We start from the raw sequence: 23,609 nt of genomic DNA on the forward strand, positions 1-23,609 counted from the left end.
CTAAATATAAAATCATCATTTTTAGTGGTTCCACAATGCTTCTTTTTACAGAAATATAATTTACTTAACCAATTTTCTGTGGAAAGACTTTTAGTTCGCTCTTCCACCCCCACCCCCAATTTGTGTAATTATCTCCTTACGGTACATTCCCTGAGGAATTGGGGTGGAGAAAGGAAATATATTTATGGTTTCAGAGTAATCTTCAGTAACTTAGGACTCCTAGTTTTAATTTTTTCTTTAGAAATATATCCATAGTAATAATTATTAAATCTAGCAAAATATTTATGCACACAGAATAAGAACTTATTAATGTCACTGAAATTTTGAGTTGTTAAAGATGGGCTTCTACCCCAAAGTAACTCTATGTAATTTATCTTCCTACCCCAATCTACAGTCATTTATTATTATCCTGGGATGCCAGGGTAAAGGAATTTGCACATATTACACTTGACAAAATATTGCTAACCTGCCTTTGGGCAGCCTATCAGTCAGGATTAGGTTCAGTCAAATGTGACTGAACACCCAACAGGGTGACTCACAGAAGACAGATGTATGTGTGCAAGAGGAGGCAGTCCATGCCCCAGGGAACCAGGCCTCTTCCATTCCAGCTCTCCATCATCTTCAGCGTTTGGCTGCTTCTGCATGGTAGGAGATAGCTGCTTAAGTCCTAGCCATTGAATCTACATCCCAGACAGCAGCAAGAGGTGAAAAAGGGTCTAGCTCTCAAGGACTCTTCTGTGTAGTCATAGTCACCACCTCCCCTGACATCTCCATGGCCAGAATTTGGTCATGTAGCTAGATGGAGCTGCAGAGGAGGTTGAGAAAAGTAGTCTTTTTTTTTTTTTTTCTCCAAATCCTGTATGTATAGCTAAAAGTCAGGTGATCATTTGCTAAGGAAAAGGAAAGGTGGATATTGGGGGAAACTAATGGTTTCTGCCACAGGAAGGATGTACCAATTTACACTCCTGTGGACATGATACAAGAGCATGATGCCTTGCCTTTACTAACACTGTTTTATCAGACTGTTCCCACTACAAATGCATTTCTTTACTTACGAGGAAAAATAACCCATCTTCAAATAACTTGTGTAGCTTATAGTATCAATATCAGTGATGTACATTTTCCACCCCTAAAAGTAAAAAGAACATGCAAATGTGGAGACACAAGTATCCCTTTGTCTTGACTCTTAAATGGTAAAGCTCTGTCCTTAGATAACTTCTCTCCTCTCTCTAGGTAATCTCATCCAAATAGCTCTCAGTGCTGCTGAGTCAAAATCTGTATCTTCACTCTTGTTCTCGAGTCCTACTAAATTATCCAGCTGCTTACTGTGCACACCCACCTGTGTAATCCACAGACAAAGTTGAGTATGGTTTATACTCAGCTATAAAAAACTGATCTTGTCATCTTTCCTCACAAACCTAATTTTGGTGGCACGAGTTGAGTCATTCTAGACTTTTAGCCTCTGCCATCACAAAACATCAACTTCATGGCCAAATTCTATTAATTTCACTTCCTTAACATCACTTGACATTCCTTTCATCTCCACGGTACTCTAGAGGATCGTGACAAAATCTCATGAGAAAGTTCTTTGCCTCCATGCTTGAACTGAATCAGGCTGTTCTCAACACAGCAGCTGAAGGCCCCTTACTAAGATGTTGGTGAGAATGTGATCTTTCCCCACTCCCTGTTGCCAAAATCCTGGGGGTGACCCCTGCTACCTCTTCTTCAGCATCATCTCGCACTAGCCCCTGACTATGGCCCATGTTTCAGCGCTTCACCTGTACTTCCACAACTAGAGTATCACAATTTAGTGACTGCTAAAATGGATCCCTCCTGCATAGAATTGTTCCTGCTCCCCATTTCTTTCTACAGAAAATATCTATTCCATTTTTCTGAGATTAAATCCTATAGTCACATCCTGCATAAAACTCTTCCTGACCTACTTCCTTCCTTTGTGCCACTTTTGTGCTCTATACTTGCTTTTTTCCCCCCTTTTTATTTAAAAATATTAAGGGGGTACAAATGTTTTTGTTACACAGATATCTTGTATAATGCTTAAGTCTATACTCTTAAAACATTATAATAAATAGGACTAATATTTATTAATCCAACGAATATTTACTGAGTTCCCACTGTGCTCAGCATTGTGCTAAGAGCTGGATTCATGACCATGTGTGAGCTGAACATAGACTTCAGGCTCGTACAGCTTTTAGTTTATATAGCTTACATTAGCAAAGCCTAATTTCCACTCACCATCTCTTATTTGCTAGAAAAGAAATTCTCTCTCCCAATCAATCTCTCTGAGATGCTAAGAAACTGATGTTGCCTGTTGCTGATGTCAAGAGGTATTTTCTTCAGTGTCTTGCCCCTTATTCGAGTGTTTATTTATCTGTGCTTTTATGACTCCATGTTGTTGGCTGCCACTATCCAGAGTCACTTGGCTGTTTAAGGTAGAAAAATTTGGGGTAACCTTTATTTGACCTACTATTTCCTAAGCTTTCTCCTCAAACTCACCCCTGAAAAAGGCAAGTTTAAGGGGATTACTGGCAGAGATGAAGGCAGAAGTGAGAATTGGATGAAAGACTAAGCAAAGATTGCGGAAAGCGTGTCCCAAGTGGAGAAGTAGCACAAGCAAAGGCTGAATGAAGTACAGAAGTGACACTGGGTGAATTCAAGAGATGACACTCTCAAGGGGATAGGATGCCCACAAACAAAGCTGCAGAGGCTTAGCTCACAGCACACCTTAGGCACAGAGGCACACTGACACCTGGTTGCATCCACCTGGATTATACATGTCCCATGGAAGTACAGTCCTGAGGCCTCAAGTACCAGCCTCTGGTCCCTGCCCCGCACTCCCGTCCCCGGGGCAGCAGTACAAAATTTCTACTCCTGTTTTACCTCCTTCCCATCTTCCCAATTCCTAGTTTCTTCCTGTAATGTTTATCCCAAACAAGAATATTTCTCAACTGAAAAATCTTTTAAGGATAGAGAAGATATACGGAAGGAAATCCAGGTACACTAAATTTTGCAAAAGTTAGGGAGAAACTCATGATTTAGAGCAGAGTTAAAGTGCATTCCAGACAGATCAAAAAGGCCTGGGTGTGTTTTTCATAACTATCATGGGCTATATTGGTACTGTTGGTTATGATTGATTTGCAAACTCTCCTTCACCACATTGTTGTCTTCCTGCCTCCCCCTCCCCCCATGCTACTCCTAATTTGTCGCTTTGTCAATAGTACTCACTGCTTCTCATCTAAAACATAACAGTAATAAACCACATTCACTTTAACTTCTTTATTCAATCAGTTTTCTCTTAAAAAAAAAAAAATCAAGGATCTTTAGCTATTTAAAACCTATTTCAGGGGGCCGGGTGCAGTGGCTCACGCCTGTAATCCTAGCAGTTGGGAGGCCGAGGCGGGCAAGGTCAGGAGTTCGAGACCAGCCTGAGCAACAGCAAGACCCCGTCTCTACTAAAAAAATAGAAAGAAATTAGCTGGACAACTAAAAATATATACAGGAAAAATTAGCCGGGCATGGTGGCACATGCCTGTAGTCCCAGCTGCTCAGAAGGCTGAGGCAGTAGGATTGCTTGAGCCCAGGAGTTTGAGGTTGCTGTGAACTAGGCTGACGCCACGGCACTCTAGCCAGGGTGACAGAGCAGGACTTTGCCTCAAAAAAATAAAAAATAAAATAAATAAAACCTATTTCAGACTGTAGCTCACAAATACTTAAATCCTTAAAGTTTATTTTCCAAATAAAACTAAATACTTTACTCTTTTACACTTAAAAATACCAGTTTTGCTAGCCTCTAACCAAGAAATTTAGTTGTCTATATTTAAAATAGCAACATAGTTTGGACTTTTAGGTACTAGTAAAAGAATTCTATCTTTTTGCCTTAAGCCATTTGTTTGATTTCCTCATGTTTAAGGGCATGATATGATCTTCCTAGTTGGAATGCTGCCATAATATCTGTAAAACAACTGTAAAGTCATAATGGACCCGGTAAATAAATGCAAGTATTTTGATGCAGAATGTAAACTTTCCTAAACTGTCTACACAAATATCTCCTTTGTTTGCTAGCTTTATTTTATTTTAGGTTTCATTTCACTTTACTTCCTCAAAACACTGCTGATTGTTAAAGGGGAGAATATAGGAGTGGTAGTCTCTGAGAAACATGGGAAGAATTTTATTCAGCACACACACACTACCTATCAGGCACCTGATGAGATGTCTACATCAGTAGTATGTGTAGGTTCAAACACACACATGGCCACAGCACCTGCTAGCAAGGTTGCCAACAGGCCAGAGCTCCTGAACGCCTTTCACATCTTGACCTCATGAGCTTTTCAAGGCTACTGTTTTTTGGTCTCATAACCATAGCTGCTGTGATTTATGAACTCCAAACTTTTATTAACTTAGCTTTGCATAACGTTACTTATAGAGGAAAGGCTGAGCTTCAAATTGCCTGTCTCACAGCCCCCATCTCTAAAGCTGGCTTGAGTTTGCTCTGAAAGTGACATCTGGCCTGCTACTCCAGCCATTGCTGATTAGACCAGGGTGGCCATCTGACCTGGACCAGTTAGGACACTTTTAGTTATAGGTGATGGAAATCCCTCTCAAGCTGGTTTGAGCAAAAGAGGACCTCATTGACTTATATAATGGTAAAGCCTAGCTGGTTTCACCAGAGACTCAACCTTTCACCTGTTGGCTCCTTTCCCATATATGCTGGCCGCATCTGCAGGCAGGTTGTCCCCGGTAGTGACAAAGATGGCTGCTAGATTCTGGCTCACAACACTACAGCGCCAAGTCTAGGGATCAAGGAAGTGCACCTTTCTCAAGAGTTTCGGGTAGTAGGTCCATCTCTGAATCACTGTGGACAGTGAGGATGTTGGGACCATGTAAGAATATTCACACCATACAGACTGAGGGCGAGGGAGGCAGGATTTCTCTGTGGAAACTCAGGGCACTGTTACCACAAGAAAGACAGAGGCTGGTGGTAAGAACATTGGCTCCTACCACAGGACCCAAGGACAGGCAAGAGACAGGCCTGACTGTGGCCACTGAGGAAGTCTGGTGGGAAAAAGCTTCCCAGAAGGGACAAGTGGCTGAATGAAAACATCAGATCCTCTCTCTGGAAGAAATGGAACTTGAGGCCCAGAACTGAGCCTTTGGTAGGAGCGGAAAAAACAGAAGGACACGGAGACCAAGAAATAGGGGGAGATGGAGTGGTCAAGTCCCGTGGTGAAGCAGCAAAGAGGCCCTGGCAAACTTCTGCCGCTGAGCACAGCCAGGCTACAGCTGTCCTAGGTCCCTGTGAACTGCTGGTCCTCAGTTCTCACACGCTTGCTTGGTTCGGTGCACAGACTCCTTATCAAGGTGATCTCATGAAAAAGACCCATTGCACCGGGTGACTGGGATGAGGGACCCAAAGGTCCTAACCAACACTTTTATGCAGGGAAGGTAAAGACAAAAAGGAGGAAAAGAAAGGGGAAGAGAAAGAAATGAAGAGAAAGGGAAAGGCAAAAAATGGGGCTCTGGCGCTGTGATGGTGGTGGGGGTGGGGTGCAGTGCTGCCTCCCATTATTTTTCCCCTTACTCCTGCTTTTATTTCTAAGCAGCCAGCCAGATGAAGAGACCTGCCCCCACTCCACTTCCCTGTAAGGAAATTTCCTATATGGCATGAATACTGAGTTTCATGGTTAAACCAGCTGCCATGTGGGGACACGGCAGTCTTTTACTGCATTAAGCATTAAGCCCAACTAAAAGCTGGGTTCTCTACTAAAAGGTGAGAATAGCTAAGGAGAGGCAACTTGCATTTTCAACTGCAGTAACAATCCCCCTCCCCTCCAGTCTCTGCCTTCATCATCACATGGCCTTCTGTGTGTCTGTCTTCACATACGGACACCAATAATATTGGATTGGGGGTTTACCCTACTCTAATAGGACCTCATTTTAACTAATTTCACCTACACTGACCCTGTTTCTAAAAAAGGTCACAGTCTGAGGTGCTGGGGGTTAGGACTTGATATCTTTTGGCGAGGGCCACAATTCAACTCCTACCTATGTGGGTTGTACAGCCTATTCTCCCACAATTCAGGAATGCACATCTAACCATCACAGCGAAATTCCTCCTGAATGCCTGCTCACTACAGTAAGCACTACCATGTATCTTTATGTATTCACCAGTGTTCTTAATTACACTTTTAATAAAGTAGTGTTGGTGTTACCAAACTCCCTCTAAAAAAGAAACAAGGGGAAAAGGGTCAGTATTTAAAAGTAATATTTAGGCGTAATTTTTATTTCATTTATTTAAAAGGATTTTAAAGGATTTAAGTCACAGCTTAAACAAGGTCTTCTAATTGGGAAAAATAAATTTGATACCACAGGCAAAATGCAAAAGCACTAAAAGTGTGTCCAACTGCCTCTTAGATCCTTTGGAGCTGTCTTGTGCAGAGCCTTCGTAATGGCTGGGATCTGTGGTCCCTACCCCTCAGGCCTATTAAGAATCTGCTGCACAGCAAAAAGTGAGCTGTGGGGTGAGTGAGTGAAACTTCATCTATATTTACAGCCACTCTCCATCACTTGCATCACCGCACAAGCTGCGCCTCCTGTCAGAGCAGCAGTGGCATTAGATTCTCATAGGAGTGTGAACCCTACTGTAAACTGCACATTCGAGAGATCTAGGTTGCACACTCCTTATAAGAATCTAATGCCTGATATGATCCAAGGTGGAGCTGAGGTGGTGATGCTAGCCCTGGGGAACAGCTGCAAATACAGATTGTCATTAGCAGAGAGGTTTGACTGCACAATAAATGTAATGCGTCTGAATTATCCTGAAACCATCTCTCCACCCCTGTCTGTGGAAAAACTGTCTTCCATGACGCTAGTCCCTGGTGCCAAAAAGGTTAGGGGCTGCTGGCCAGGATGGCCCATCTTTAAAAGGGAGAACCTTTCATAATAAGCACATGGGAGAGCATCATGGAGGAGCTGGAGGCAACCACTGAGAATTTGGCATAACAGGGTATGAATGTGGGAATAATTTTTTCCCTGGAATGGCAATTTTTTTCTCTTTTTAAAACATACTGAGAGACATTTGAATATAGTTTTAGACAGGAGAAAGACTCATTTAGAAACTAAAGGATCTTACCATAATACAAATGTAAGATAAAGAAGGAAATTATGTCAATAATTTGTATATCTCACTTCATATAATCCTTAAAACACTACTATGAGGCAGAACATTTTACCTGTTTTGGGGGGTAAGAAAACAAGCCCATCTCACAACACCTTCCTCCCTTTCCCTCATGTCTTCCACACTGCTTTGGCCAGAATCACAGTCCTATCCTGCAGTTTCAATCATGTCATTCTCCTGTGCAAAAACCCTTGGTGAATCCCTATTACCTGGGCTAGCAGTTTTCCAACTTTTAGCTTTTCAAAACAGAACTCTTATATTAAGGGAAATTCTGTACTGATTTAGTTATATCTATGTATGAATGTCTATATCAATTTATGTTTATCTATTGAATAAAAGGGGTATTTTATGAAGGTAGATTTTTTAAAACATTCAGATTAATAGCATTTACTTATGAAGTTAATGAGAAGAAACTACTCTTATAAAAAGAGAACTCTGAAATTAGGCAGTGAAATTAAATGAAAATTAATACTAGTGTTACTCAGCATCAGTAGTCAATTTCTACATTATAAGATATTATAAAGAAAACTGTGATCCATGCAGATAATCATAAATGTTCTCCATTTATATCCAATGTGATCTTTTAAAATTGCAAACATGATCACTATATTTCACCAACTTCAAAATGCCACTAAGTCATATCATTATTTTACATATAGCCCAGAAAGAAAAAAAGTACTAACTAAACTTTGATTTCAGAGGTATTAAAATGTAAAAAAAAAAAGTACATTTTATAATCATTGGGATGTAATATGTCTTACCTCCTTAAAAACCAATAGTTTCACATTCTCTTGGTATCAGGACAAAGCTCCTGGTCATGTTCCACGAAGCCAGCACAGCCTTGCCTCTGCCTTACCACCCTGCTCTCTGTGCCTCAGCTACACTGGCCTTCTTTCCACTCACCCAGTTTTCCAGATCTCAGATCAAGCTTCACTTCCTCCAAAGAGCCTTTCCCAACCTCCCTGACCAAGGCCACATATTTGCCATAATATACCACCCCCCTTTTTTTTTTTGAGACAGAGTCTCACTCTGTTGCCCAGGCTAGAGTGCCGTGGCGTCAGCCTAGCTCACAGCAACCTCAGACTCCTGGGCTCAAGCGATCCTTCTGCCTCAGCCTCCCGAGTAGCTAGGACTACAGGCATGTGCCACCAGGCTTGGCTAATTTTTTCTATTTTCAGTGGTTTGGCTAATTTCTTTCTATTTTTAGTAGAGACGGGGTCTCGCTCTTGCTCAGGCTGGTCTGGAACTCCTGTGCGCAAGCAATCCTCCCACCTTGGCCTCCCAGAGTGCTAGGATTACAGGCGTGAGCCACCGTGCCCAGCCCATAATACACCCTTGAGCACACAGGTGTCTCTTCATGGCATTTACCATGGTTGTCATCTTAGTTTTGCTTATGTGTTTATTTGATCAGTACCTATGCCCCCCACTACACTGTCAGGTCCATGAGGGCAGAGATGACATACTTTTGCTCCCAATAGTATCCTCAGTGCTTGGCACAGCACCTAGTAGCACCTGGTATACAGAAGGCACGCAAACATTTGTTAAATGAGTGAGTTGAAATCAATTTTTAAAAAAGTCATTCATGCTACTGGATTTAGCATACTTTTCAATTCCTAGGATCCAAAAGATCCATAAATGTGAGGGTAGGAAGACTTGTTTCACAGCCAGGCACAGTGGCTCACGTCTATAATCCTGGCACTTTGGGAGGCCAGGAGAGAGGATTGCTTAAGCCCAGAAGTTCGAGACCAGACTGGGCAACATAGCAAGACCCTGTCTCTTACAAAAATTAAAAAATTAACCAGGTATGGTGGCCTGTGCTTGTAGGCCTAGCTACTGAGGAGGCTGAGGTGGGAGGATTGCTTGAGCTCAGGAGTTTGAGGCTGCAGTGAGCTATGATCATGCCACTGCATTCCAGCCTGGGTAACAGAGCAAGACCCTGTCTCTAAAAAAAAAAAAAAAAAAAGATTTGTTTCAGAGTTGAATCATTAACAGTATCTACCAAATTCTTGTCTCCTTATCACAAATACCAATACCAAATACAGACAAAAGCATTGAAAATTACTTACTATGTGTTAAGGCTGTTTATAGCTTGATACTATTGTGAATAATTTTTTTATGTTGTTCAGGCTGGTCTTGAACGCCTGGCCTTAAGTGATTCTCCTGCCTTAGCCTCCCAAAGTGCTGGGATTACAGGCATGAACCACCATGTTCTGCTTAGCTTGGTATTATTGTCACAAGGTGGTCAATAGGCTTTTGTGAACTGTCAGTGTTCCAAGAGTGTGTGCTGGGCTGGTGCATTTGAGACTCTCGTGATTTTCCGGCTTACTCTCTGCTCCAATTATACCTGCTTTGTATAGGCACAAATCCAGAGGGTTGGTCAGGGCTCAGCTTTCCCAAACAAGGAAACATTTGTAAGAAATTCTACTGAATTCACCGTGATGACAGATGTTTTTCTCTTTGGCCTGCACCAAAACATTTTTATTCAGATTTTAGAAGCACAAGTTAATGCATTAAAATGTGGTATATAATACATTTGAGGTTGCAGGTATTTCTTTTGTATTATAATTTTTAAATTAGTTAAGAATATTTCCAAAGAGGAGGTTTGATTAAAATGCTCATGGAACCTCAGAAGCACATTTATTTGCAAAACTAAAGGATAATTTGAAAACCAATGACTCGCCAAATTAAGTCTTAACTCTTGATTTACCAGGCATTTCCTGATCTGCTCCCTGTGTTCTCCTTGGGGGTCCTGACACCCAGCTAGCACATTACTTATCACTTGTGCTAAAACAAGCTCTGCATTCACACATCTTAGCTTTTCTTATCTTGTTCCTCTGCCCAGACTACCATCCTCACCTCTTCTATCCTCAGTCTCAGCTGAGATCTTGTCCTTATGAAGTCTTCCCTGACCACCAACCACCTCGGCCACCTACGCAGGATTCCCTCCAGTGCTCTCACCAGACTTGGCTCTGACCTCCATTGTACAAATGACCTTGCTGTCGTCTGTGTTTGTCTATCTTCCCACTAGACTGCAAGCTTCTTGAGGGAAGACACTTCACCTTTGTATTACTCGCATGGTCTGAAACTTGGTGCGCAACAAGCACTTAATAAAGTCTGCCTTTTTCTCACAATCTTGCCGATCTGGAGAGTCTCAATTTTTTGCCAGTGGAAAAATCTGTATCTTGGTTTTTTTTTTTTTTGAGAGAGGGTCATGCTCTATTGCCCAGGCTGGAGTGCAGTGGTGTCATAGTTCACTGTAAACCTCAAAGTCTTGGGCTCAAGTGATCCTCCTGCTTCAGCCTCCCAAGTAGCTGGGACTACAGGTGCAAGTCACCACCCTACCTAATTTTTATATTTCTTGTAGAGATGGGGTTTCAAACTCCTGGCCTCGAGTGATCCTCCCACTTCGGCTTCCCAAAGTGCTGGGATTAGAGGCATGAGACACCACGCCCAGCCATATCTTGTAGTTTTAAATTGTATTTCCTTGATCACTAGTGAGGTTAAGCATCTTTTGATATAATTAGTAGTTGTGTATATTTCCTCAGGTAACTTGCTTATTATCCCATGAGGCTATTTACCTTATTAATTTATAGGATTAATAATCTTTGGATACTGAGTTTGCCTGCTACACATGTGGCCAACATTTTCTCCCAATCTTTCTAAACAAAATATTAATTTTGTTGTAAGTATCACTTATGAAACAAAATTTTATTTTAAATATCCTTGATCTGCCATTCTTTTCCCTTACGGCTTCCAGATTTGGAGTTTTGCTTAGATGGGCCTTGTCTACCTCAGGATTAAAATAATATTCTCTTATATTTTTATGGTATTTTCAGAGTATACGTTTGTGGGTGTAATACTTAGCTCTTCAATTGATACAAAAATTTTAAATGTATACTATGAGCTAGGGATTTAGTTAATTTTGCTCTATTTTGTGAGAATTTTAATAGCCAATTGTCACCATAATTGTTGAATGGTTCTTCATTTACTCACCGGTTTCAAATGTCATTTTGGATGGGACTCAAAGGATGGGGAGGAATGGGTATGAGGAGATTGATGGGAAGTGATCCAGGGGATTGGGATCAAGTGCACAGCTACAACAATGGGAGTGAGGGGTGTTATTTAAGGAATAGAGAATGTTGCGATCCTGGAGCCAGAGAGTACACAGTTAATAGCGATCTGAAGAATGATTTGGAGAAAAACAGCAGAATTAAATTTCAATATATAGCTAAAAGATCTTTTTTTGTTGTTTTTTCTAAAAATAAAATTCTCTGTCCATTCAAAATAGAAACTTTTAGCAGACTGAAATGAAACATCTTAATTGGATTTTTACAAACCTACAGCAAACATCATATTTTATGTTGAAATCATGAAAGCCTTCCCCTTAAGTCCAGGAATAGATAACAATGGCTGATATCATCATTTCTCTTCAACATCATAATGAAAATTTCAGCCAATGCAATAAGGCAAGGAAAAAAAAGACAAGGATTAGAAAGGAGGAAATAAGTATGCCATTATTCATAGATGACATGAATGTGTCACGGAAAATCTAAAAAAATCTACAGATAAATTATTAGTTAGTAAGTAATTTAGCAAGATCACTGGATAAAAGGAAATTTACCAGAAACAAAAATCAACTGTGGCCAGGTGAGGTGGTGCACCTGTCCCAGCTACTCAGGAGGCTGAGGTGGGCTTGAGGCCAGGAGTTCTAGGCTGTATGACTGCGCTTATAAATAGCCACTACACTCCAGCCTGGGCAACGCAGCAAGACCTCATCACCAAAAAGAATTTTAAAAATTGTGTTTTTATTACTAGCTACAAACAGAGGATACAACTTTAGGAAGCAATATCATTTACAACAGAAGAAAATCAAACACCTAGAAATCTAACAAAATAAATGTAAGATTTTTACATTATAACTACAAGAAATCATTGAGCAAAATTAAAGTATATGTAAACATTTCTAAAAGGAAGATTATATTTGTGGATTGTAAACTTGATACTGAAAGATGTTGATTCACCACAAAATGATCTATATATTCATTGCAATCCTAATCAAAACACCAATAGGTATATCAGTGACAATATAAGCTGATTCTAAAAACAAATAAGCAAAATAAAATGAGATTGTGAAATGACTAAAAGGTTACTATAATTGTTTTCATGGAAAAGGTGAAGTTTGGTTGATTTGGTATTCGTATTTAACAACCATTTCTTCAATATTTGCTGCTGTGTACCAGGCATACTGCTGGGTGTTTTCCAAAAGGTGTTCCATAGAGTCTCAGTTCCTAAAGCTGCTCAGGGAAAAGAAGGTTCCATGGTCACATGCCTGTAGGAAAAGCTCACGCTGCAGTCTCCTCTTGGAGATTCAGGATGTACAGTAGGATTTTAAAGGCTCTGAGAAAAGACAGATTTTTTTTTTTTACCCAGGATTTTCCCATCTTATTTGATCACCTCTGTTTTTATGTGTGCGTGAGTATTTTTTTTTTTTTTTAGAGACAGGGTCTTCCTATGTTGCCCAGGCTGGTCTAGAACTCCTGGGTTCAAGCAATCCTCCTGCCTCAGCCTTCTGGGTAGCTGGGACTACAGGTGCCAGCCAATGCACCCAACTCATGAAACCTCTCTTTGAGAAACACTGGCCTGGAGTGCTTTTTATACATATTTGGTTCTTACCACACCTGTGAAGTAGCCAAGGGTTGAACTGTTCATCTTACAGATGAAAGAATTGAACATAAGGCAGGTGAAGACTTAGGCCAGGTCATACAGCTACTAATACAGAATCGTAACTCAATTTTTCTAAAGAAAAAAAAAAATCCAGTGCTTTCCCCAGTATAAAACACTACTTTCACGTGAAGATGTGAAGTAGCATTTTGATTTTAGAGCTAGAATAAACCTTAGTGATCTCTTAAACTAGTAACCTCCTGTTGATGAGGCAACCAAGGCTCAGACAAATTAAGTGCCTTGCCCCAGGTCAAGAGCTTGTGGACCAGCAGGAGGAATTAAAGGATTCATGACTCAGTGACTCCCAATTAAGTGCTCTACTGCCCCACATAATTATGAAGCAAATCTGTGTCAATGTAGGGTGAGACCAAATTAAGTGCCCAGATTGAGTAGGCGCTCAGAGGTGCTGAATGAATGATTTACCTGGAAAAAGATGTTACTGGAGCTATGTCCAGTTGTCATGTAATTTTGAAATGAGGATTCAGGAGCCACTTCATGACTAGATTATAATATGAAAAAGCACTGAATATTGTTATTTTTAAGAGTTTAGTCACCTTACTTGTATCATTTCATCTCTTGCTTCTCCAAAGTGCCATATGCCACTTAAAAAAATTAAAAGGAACTTAAAAATTTCTGATTAAAAGTTATTTCACAACTCTAATTAGGCACATCCTGGAGTGTCACAAGGTTGGGAATCATTTTTCTAAAGTGTGTCAGACATGAGGAATAGAAGAATAATGCAGTTTACTACGATAAACACCTGGCCTAACCTGTAGGGCAGGGAAGGGCATGTTTCCTGCACTTGGTGCTGTCGGGAGGAACGGGTGAAGAGGTGAATGATGGCAAGAGAAAAAACCAAAACACACCCTGATGAGAGCTTTAGCAGAATTGGGCTGAGGTTCTCAGACGTAGTAAAGACAGGGAAAGTGTATCTTTTTAAGAGCAGGGGGAGAATGAGGGACTCTGAGGGACAGGCCTAAAAGAGGAATGTAAATCAAGACGTAAACAATGAGGAAGAGGAAAATAAATGAGCACAAGTATTATAGTGATTTTTGGACTTCAGAAAAAACAGCAGTAGTTCTCTGTGTGTGGAAACATTTTGGCTGTGGCTAGTGGCCAACGGGCAGAATGGGCACCATGACTTGGAAGTCTGCAGAAACATTCATCTCCATCAGTGGGCAACACTCCCTTAAGGACAGGGAGAGAATAAGCAGAAGCAAAGGGGGATATGCAAGTCCTCTCCTCTACTTTATGTATGTGGCCCTTGGGGACCTTGTGTGTGGGGGCAGGGGGCAGGAGGCTGGAGCAGAACATGATATGGGGTTCCTGGGTCCCCTAGGAAAATATCCTCATGTCCAGCTGATGGCACCCCATCCAGCTCTCAAAATGTGCCATCTGGGCTGGGCATGGTGGCTCAAGCCTGTAACCCTAGCACTCTGGGAGGCTGAGGTGGGAGGATCTCTTGAGGTCAGGAGTTTGTGACCAGCCTGAGCAAGAGCAAGACCCTGTTCTCTACTAAAAATAGAAAAATTAGCCGGGCTTGGTGGCCTACACCTGTAGTCCCAGTTACTTGGGAGGCTGAGGCAGGAGGATCGCTTGAGCCCAGGAGTTCGAGGTTGCTGTGAGCTAGGCTGATGCCATGGCACTCTAGCCCAGGTGACAGAGTAAGACTCCATCTCAAAAAAAAAAAAAGAAAAAAGAAAAAAGAAAAAAGTGCAATCTGGGGCTTATTTAATATGATCTCAAGTTACTTGAGAAATGGTGTTCTTTATGCTTTCTTTGGGGCCAAATAAATCTATTCAGTGGACTACCTTTGCCTTCTTTTACTCTTCACGTTTCCTTTTTTAGCTCATTAGTACTAACTCATATCCATTAAGGCAAGAAAGAGAAATCCTTTAGTTTCTCAAAAGTAATTACTACTTACATTAAAAAGAAGTTTCTAGACACTAAAACATCCTTAAAATTTTCCAAGTAATAATTAACCCACTTGCACTCTCTCTAAATTTGTCAATTAGGATTATTTTCCCCCACAAAAACAGCAGGAGTTTGTGGCACAGATATCAGTGCTGCCCCAATATTCCACATGGGAGATGGCTAAAAGGTGGCACTGGTGAAATAGGGGGATTGCAGGGTAAGGCAAGGTCTCAGAGTGAGAATCATGCATTTACACTTTCATTTTAAATCTCTGTTGTATTTCTCTGGTTATAAGAATAAATGCTCCCTGCAGAAAACTCAGATCTTTCGGAAATACAAATGCAGACAGTAAAAACAATCCATAATTCTATCCCTGAGAGCGAATCACTCTAGCTCTTCTTCTAACATTTTAAAACTTCACTAACACTTATTTAAAATAACTTTAAAAAAATTAGGATCTTACTATGGTTAAACCAGTAACTTGCTTTTCTTGCTAAAGATTTTATTTGGTCTACTGACTAAATAGGGATCCACCACATTGTTTTTAAAAGGTTGGATGATATTCTATGGTATGAATGAATCACAGTTTAACCACATTTCCACTCATGGAAAGATGTTTTTAAAATTATTTTACTATGGTGAATAGTCTTGCTCACATATCCTTGTGTACATGTGATAGCATTTTTGGATATTAAAAGTCCTAGAAATGGATTTGCTGGGTCAAAGGGTGCATGCATTAACATTTTTATTGGACTGCATTTAAATTTTGAATCTTTAAAATTGGTTCTGTAGTTTGAAATGACAGGAGCACAATTCTTTGTTGTCTCTTGCACAGCCATCACCAAGTCTAGTTCTCTTTACTTACTTTGTCAGAAGTCAATGAGATGACAGTTTCCTGTCACAGGCTGGCATGTGACCTCAGGTGTTTTCAGCTTGTCAGTGCTACAACTCTAAAGTACTTCAAAAATAATTGCCATTTTTTTTCAGGGGCAGAAAGGTGAGCTTTTTGATTTTTTTTTCCCCCTAACGATATTAGTTTCAGATAGCTTTTTGGAGTTTTGAGTAGGATTTAGTAAAATAGATAAAGTAAGACTAATCTATTGCCCAATTCTTCTTCCATCTGCTGAAGTGATTATAACATGTTGGTGCTCTTGGGACAACCACCTGGGTTATCACCTGCAAGAGGCCATATCTGCCTATACTCATCTACTTAGCATATGGCTACTGTTTTAACACTTTACCAGTATTTGTCACATTAAACCTAAGTCAAATGTTCTGGTCACCTTAAGCAATATTTCCATTCTGAGAGGACAAAGAAGACAGAATTTCAAGAGCAAAATAGTGATAACAGTAACCTCCTAGACCATCTAGTCTAAAGTGATTTTTTTTGCTTCCTCTGGACTCATAGATTTTATTTTAATTTTTTTGAGACAGGGTCTCGCTCTGTTGCCTGGGCTAGAGTGTGGACTCTTAGATTTTAAAGTCTCTGTATTATTCATTAACTTGGCAATCTCTCACAAACTTACTTTGGAGTTTAAAAAAAATGCATACAAAATGCCAAGTTATGATTAAAATTAAGGAAAGCATCTTCATTCAGGAACACAATTTAAGACTTTCTTAGAAGCCACGTGTAAAATATCCCTGGCCTAAATAACATTCAAGATTCTTTCCAGCCCTCACACACTATGAATCTACTAGTTTTCAAAGAAAGAAAATATGTACACACTACTAAAACTAGAATGAGAATAACCAAGTGAATCTTTGATTTAGAAAGCAATGCACTGATTTTTTCCTAAGCCCTGGAATCATTATAAAAATCAGATTTGAGAATTAAACTATATTGACCCCAATCTATATTCTGAGCATTGCTTTTTCGAAAAAACAGAAACCTAAATATCAAATAACAACATGGTATTATTCCCCATTAATCAACAAAGTGGTTAATAGGGAACGTCTCTATAAGCATAAAAATATACTTTGAATGATATTATATAAGCAAGAAGACAAAGGAAATATTTATGTATAACCATTTATATTCTGGACTATGCCAGTGGTGGGTATGACACTGATGAGAGAGAGATTTGCCCTAAAATCTATGCCAAATGTGCAGTTATTTCGATTTAAGGACAAACAATAAAAAAGACAGTGTGAAACAGAGACTAAAAAAAAAGAATCAGCATGAAAGAAGGATACATCTAAATCTGGGGCATATTTTGGATAATATACAACATTTTTTGGAATAAAGGCAGAAGGGATGGGAAAGAAATGTACAAGAAACAATTAAAGAAAAGTCATTTGAGAAAAAAGTCCATTTTATAAAACACATTTTAATTCTAGTCTTTAGTACTTATTTATGTCAGGCCACCTCTTACTGGATGTTTGGTTTCCTATGCTGAGACTTAGAAAAATTATCTGGTGGTTAGAAAATAGCATATTCTCAAGACGGTTGACTGAAAAGTATATTTTTTGGCTTGCCATTTTTTACAACAAATTTTACTTTAAAAAGAGGGTGAATTAATTAGAATTGACATTAACTCTCACTGGTAGAACTGCAGTGGAGAACTGTAGTGGATTTATTCAGCTTGCTTAAAAAAGAAAATGGATCAGATCCTGAAAAGGATTTTATATATAACTGATAAAAAGAACAGGGCCTGAAATAAAGGAGGGTTTTGGACCTGTAAATAAAAAGAAAAAAAAAATGAGAAAGAAAAAGAAAAAATTAAGAACATTGAGGGAATGGTGGGAAAGATTTCATTAAACAGAATAGTTGAGAAAGGCACGTGCCCAAGTCAGACTTTAAAGTCTGAAGAACACCAACAACAGAAGCATTCTTGCGGAAAACTAATGCCAGAAGCACTCCCAAGGTTAATTTACTAAAATAAAAAGTAAACAGATATTCAATTTGTTGAGGCTCACAACATCAGAGAAAGTGTAGCATACTTGTAATACCAGACCCTCAAGGAAAAGAAAATGCTCAAAAGAAAAATTTTAAAAGCCTGTAAAGCAAAAATTAGCATACTGTAACTTACTTGAGGGAGATGAAAATATCAAATGATAGAAGATTACAAGATGTTATTATGTTTTCGATCACTCCTTAGAAAGTGAAGAACTGTTATGATCAAAAATCTTACTTAAAGTGAATGGAAACAATAATAATCTTTCTAAAAATGTATAAAAAATGACTGTACAATTTTACAGGAAAAGGGAAAATTTCAGCATTTAAGAAATCCCATAAATGTGCAAAAGCCCCTAAAAAGCAGCTTAATTAAAAATTTGAGGGCTGGGCCCAGTGGCTCACTTCTGTAATCCCAGCACTTTGGGAGGGAGGCTGAGGCTGGAGGATTGCTTGAAGCCAGGAGTTTGTGACCAACCTCGGCAACACAGTGAGATTCCATCTCTACAAAAACAATAAACAAATAAACAAAAATCTCACAGGCTGATATTATGCTTGTAATACTTCTAAATTTTAGATTTAAAAATAAAATAGCCATATTATCATCTTTATTTTAAAAGATGCTTTTAAACACATAAAAAACTCACTACCTATTTTATTTAAGAGCTCCAGGAAAAAATGATGGAATAATCAACAGCCACACCAAAACAAATATATATAAAGTTCTACATTTCATTTTATAGGAATAGCATCTATTCAAAGTGCAAGGTGCATGAATAACTCAGTGACAGGCATAAGCTCGGAAGGAAATCAGAAATGTGTTCCCAGTGGAGGCCCAGCTCAACTTGAGAATTTCATGAGCACAATAAATCAACCAAAGCCCACCTTCAATAACGAAAGTAGTCATAAAAACGGGACAATGGTTACTTTCCTCCAGCGATAACATAATCCTGGGTCTTATTGTTGTGGAGCAGATGTCATTATGGGTGGGGCTAACGCGCAGAGCAGCTGAAATATTTTTGTACCACTCCCCCATCCCCGCACACTTTGAATGAGACAGAAGGAGCTCCAAAAAGGTAAGGGGAGAGCTCTCACTCATCAATTCCTACTAGAAATAATCAAGTTTTGATGTGGCCGCGGTACTCGTAAAGGCCACAGTGAGACTTTAAAAAATTCCCCGCGATAAGTCCTATCCTGGAAAAGATACCGTCCCTTTCTTCCCTCCCCTGCCAGCTCCTCCTTGGGACACTTGGCAGAGTCTTTTTTTCCCTCCTTCCCACGCTGAGGTGAGGCGGCAGGCAAGCCGGGGAGGCTGTTTTTCTGTTCGCACGGAGGGAACTCTGAGGGCAGGAAGCCGAGATAGCGGGAAGGGAGCGGGTAGCACCGTGGGAAGGCAAAGAAGCCTTGCCCGGGACAAGGCGGGTTGGGGGAGAGAAGGCACACGCAAGCAGCCGGGCCGAGGAGGCCGAGGTGACGAGGGAAATCTCCCGGCTCGGAACTGGGACTGAGCGCTTCCGGCGGCCCACGGTCGCTCTCTGCCTAGCACGGCCCGTGGTTTGGGCCCGAAATGGGCCAGGCAGGGAGTTAAAAGAGAGGGTAAACCGCGACTCGCACTTGCCTGAGACCGGGTGACCAATAACTGGTAGTAGTCTTTACTCGGCGCCGGGCCTTGTCCTACGATTTCGAAGAGAGTCTCCGGCAGCCACGACGCCATCTTGGGACGCCACCGCCGTCGCTAAGACAACCAGGAAGGGGCGGGGCTTGACTGGGGTCATGGGGCCAAAGCCCTAGTTTAAATGAAACCCCGCTTTTGAGCTGGCAGGGGGTTCTTTAACTTGGAGTGATTGTCCCCTCTTCCAAAGGTCACAGGGAATCCTGATCCGTGAAATTTCTACCTCCAGGTCCCGCGTGACCCGAAGGGGAATTAGTTCCTGCTACCACAGAGGGGAGGGGGTGACCCCGGCGGAGGGATACCAAGCGGATCCCTCAGTCCCCTTCCTGGTCCCTCGAAGGGATCGGGAGGAGATCGGAGGCCGCAGGGGGAGTCGAGCTGGGCGGCGGGAGAGGGAGGGGCTATGTGATGGGCCACGAGTAGGCAGCGGGGCAGGTCCCGCGGACGAGCCAGTCAGCTTGAGCCAGAGGGCAAAGTAGTTCCCCGAGGGTGTTGGCACGAGCTGGGAGGGAGGCGGCGCGGGCGGAGGCGCACGCCGGGCGCGGTGCTGCGGCTCAGCTGATAATTGAAGGGACCCGAGAGCCGCTGCCGCCGCCGCCGCCGCCGCTGGGGGGGGTGGGGGGAGCGAGTGGAAGTTACTGCCGCGCCACCGAGTCCGGACCGGAGACTTTGGGGCCTAACTAGGTAATTGGGGCGCAGTTCCGAGCGGCGGGGCCAGGCCTGGGGGGAGGGGGCCGTGCTGAGGGGTTGGGGGGGCGGGGGGAGGAGCTGGAACAGAAAGTCCCAGGAAGCCCGGTTGTGTCATCGCCGCGACTCGGCCCCCGCTGGCCTGCTCCCGGCGGCGGCGGCGGCAGGGCTGCGGAAGGACCGAGACGGGGGTTGACGGGCGAGGCGCTCGAGGGAGACCGCGGCCGGAGGGACCGGGGCCGGGCGGGAGCGGGGGGGGTCGCTGGGTCCCCCCTCCGGCCCTCAGCAATGAGGAGGGCCCTTCACGGAACCGGGGTAAGGCGTACGGGTGTTGGGGAGCCCGGCGGGGGCGTGGGGGGCCGGAAGTGGGCTTTGGAGCTTCGAGGGCGTCTAGGAAGAGAGAAAGTGGGGGGCCGGAAGTACAGGTGGGGGGTGTGGAGACGGCAAGGGTTCCCCGGAAATGGGACTGGGGGCCCGGAAACTGGGAGAGGGGAGGCTCCGGGGCCGGGGACGGCCCGGAAATGGAAACTAGGGAGCAGCTCGAGTGACAACAGTTGTGGGAAGCGAGGGTCAGAGGAGGGAAAGGCCGGAGTGACTTTAGACCGCAGTAAGGGGTTTCCTGCCCAGGGGGACGGTTGAGGGCGGGCGAGCCCGGAGTCGGGGTCTTCGCGGGGCAGTGTTTTTACCCGTGGGAAGTTGAGGCTCCTGACGAGAGGGACATGTAGGGGGGCATGAAAGAAGCCGAGAAACTTGGCTGAGAGGAACCGAGCATCCTTTTAAATAGATCAGAATGGAAATTGGTGGTGGTAGTGGTGGTGGTGGGGGTTAACCAGGACCCGGGGGAGGGAGGTGGGCCAATTGTCACCCCAATCGTATTAGCATTCAAAGCGAGTCAGGCGATTAATTTATTTATATGTGGATTACATAAAACCTATTATAACGTTTACCCATCAGTTCAACCCCTCTTCTCCTTCCTTCTCCATAATGAGCGGGTTTCTAGTGCAGAAATAAGTTAGAGGGGAGTTCAAATAACGAAGATTGAAAAATCTCAAATCCTGTCCTCCATGTCTCTCCGTTCCTCAGAAAAAGAGAATTCTTTAATTTGCTAGAGGGAAAAATTGACAAAAATCTAAAAACATATGCAAATCGGGGGGAAATAACGAATTTGAACTACTGATCGGGGACGAGAGAGAATTGGTTACCCTGTGTGGTGAGGAGAGAATGGAAGGGGCTGCTTCCAAACCCTTAAGACAAATTTGTTTTTGATAATGCCGTCTTAGTTTGGGAGAGATTTAGTCTAAGCAAGGTGTCTGGTGGTGGGTATAGTTTAATTGCTTCGTTAGTTAATTGGGGGAGGGAATGTGTCTGTGTAAACGTTTGTGTGTGTGTGTAGGGGGGTACGGTTAATAGCGCGCAGTGAGTCTGTTCTGAGTGGTCGTCTAACTGCTCTCCTGCTGTCTCCCTTTCTGGTCGCGTTCCCCGATCTTGCCTGGGCTGCCAAATCACCCGATCTCCAGGCTTTACTCCGTTTTGTAGGCCCTTCAGTGGTGTGTTTAACTTTCTATTCCTCTCGAGAGTCTCATTAGATATTTTTGGCATTTCGTTTTTTAAAGACCTGGCAAGTTGAGGCTCAGAATCTCCTCTCTAAAAACAAAACAAAAAATACAGGGTAGAAAGTTGAAAGAGCTATTGAGTGGGGTAAAAAACCGACGCTCAGAACAAAGGTCCTAGTTGTGTTAGAAAAAAAGGCAAGAGGCCTGTATGTGAGGCCTGTGTGTGTCGCATTTACACCCCTGGGGGAGGGAAGCAGTTAGGGTTGAGGAGAGGAATTATCAGAGTTTCAGAGACAATAAATTTTAGAGGGTTTTATTGAGGCATATTTTTGTATTTACAGCATGCAAAGAGATCAATATTAAGTGTAAGTTCTCAAGTAAACACAATTTCTAATCTTTCCTTCAGCCCCAGAAATACTGAACTAGAGTGGCTTTCTATCATCTTTGTGAGACTGGGGGGAGTTCTTATTTATTTTAAGCTTAAGAGAGCACATTAACATGGTTGGGATTTGTGGGCTTTGTACATATCTGTCTTTCTGAGAGTGTGGCAATATCCATAAGAATTGGAGAACTGTAATTAAGATTATCGTTTCCATTCGTTCCCCATTTTTTAGGCGTGTGAATGGTTTTTAAATCTGCTCAGCTGACATTTACTACTTAGTTTGCGTCTATGAACAGGCTTTTGTTTTAGTTTTTTCATTTACTTTCTAAAAGTTGGAGGACAGTTTTGGCATTTAGAATTCCAGAAGGTGCTAAACTAAAATAGTTAAGTATTTTAAAAATGAACAGGATATTAGGTATGCCATGGTAAAATCAGTACTTTCACCTGGTAAAGTAAATTTGGAGTAATATATGGTTACTTTTCCATTCTAACTTTTAAGATTACTGTATTCATGTTATCTGGATAAGGTTTTCTGATCCTATTTTAAGCTTGTCATCTCAGCAAAGAAGACACCTTGCTGGCTAGGAAATTCACACACAGCCAGTTAGTATCTGTGTGACCTTGAGCTAGTCACTTAACCTATCTGGTCTTCATTTTATCTGTAAAATGGAGATGGGTAATCTTTATCTTATCTCCCTAGGTGGTTGTGAGACCCAGTGAATATAATGACTGTGAAAAACAACAAAATGTTAAATAAGTGTAAGTTGTTATTGTTTTAGAACATTACATTAGCTATTTTGAGGTCATTAAAAGATACAGCTTCTTACCAGTGGTGGTGGTCTTGGGGGAGGGGAAATTGATGTAAAGTAGGTTGAAGATATGAAGTTGTAGCACTTAATAATCTGAAATTGCTGCTTAATTGGTAATGGAATTTGAGCCTAATTTTTATCCATCAAATTAATTTTTTTTGGCATCAGCATGCCAGATATTTTTCACCATACATCCTACTGAAATTTGTTAATTTGTAAATTTGTTAATTCTTTTTAGAGAAACTTCAAATGTCTTTTTAATTATTGACAAAATTTGTACCTATTCTGGTTTATGGCGCTCATGAAATTGACTTCTTAATGTCAGAGATTACAATTAAGGAAAAATGCTCTGAATCTTGGTCTCTGTTTTCTTTACAGAATCTAGGGAACTTTTTTTTTCTTAAGTGGATGGGTAGGGATTTTTCTGAGCAAATGTGATACCAGTTGCCCCTTTATTTTCCTGTTTGTTAAGGTAATTTGATGGATTCGAGCCAAAATAGCAACCTACTTGTTTTTCATCTTCACTTAAGTTCTTCCTTGCAATAGCCAACCTGACAAGAATTTTTCCCTCATTTAAATCAAGCAAGCACCCAGTATACAGAGTAACATAGCAGAACACATCAGCTTACCCCTTCAGGTCACTTCTTCAGACAAAATTCTACCCCATGATCTTTCCTTTGTATTTCTTGGTTATCTGTATATGCTTCATTTCTGGATTTATAGTGCTGCTTTTGTTGATTTGTGTGGCTTTGTTTTCGTGACTAGATTATAGGCTTCCTGAGGGCA

General features: G+C 41.7%; 2 protein-coding genes across 19 annotated transcripts in view; one reads left to right on the top strand and one right to left on the bottom strand.

Annotated features, from left to right (window-relative positions):
- Nucleotides 1-19,667, bottom strand: part of FBXO36 (F-box protein 36) — a 68,203-nt gene extending 48,536 nt beyond the window's left edge. The window contains exon 1 of the mRNA XM_045559472.1: nucleotides 19,339-19,667. Coding sequence (XP_045415428.1) covers nucleotides 19,339-19,434 — 96 coding nt within the window. The 5' untranslated portion in view covers nucleotides 19,435-19,667. The remainder of the gene's footprint in view (nucleotides 1-19,338) is intronic.
- Nucleotides 19,668-19,905: 238 nt separating this feature from the next.
- The window catches only part of TRIP12 (thyroid hormone receptor interactor 12), a 136,423-nt gene continuing 132,719 nt past the window's right edge, over nucleotides 19,906-23,609 (top strand). For 10 of the 18 annotated variants that reach the window (XM_045559450.1, XM_045559454.1, XM_045559456.1 and 7 more), the window contains exon 1: nucleotides 19,938-20,076. The gene's annotated coding sequence lies outside the window, so the exon portion shown is untranslated. Of the gene's footprint in view, nucleotides 20,077-20,167; nucleotides 20,395-23,609 lie in introns of those variants that run through there. The other 8 variants (XM_045559461.1, XM_045559469.1, XM_045559453.1 and 5 more) reach the window with 6 other exon arrangements.

Source organism: Lemur catta, chromosome 8 (assembly GCF_020740605.2).
Source record: "Lemur catta isolate mLemCat1 chromosome 8, mLemCat1.pri, whole genome shotgun sequence".
Lineage (NCBI taxonomy): Eukaryota > Metazoa > Chordata > Mammalia > Primates > Lemuridae > Lemur > Lemur catta.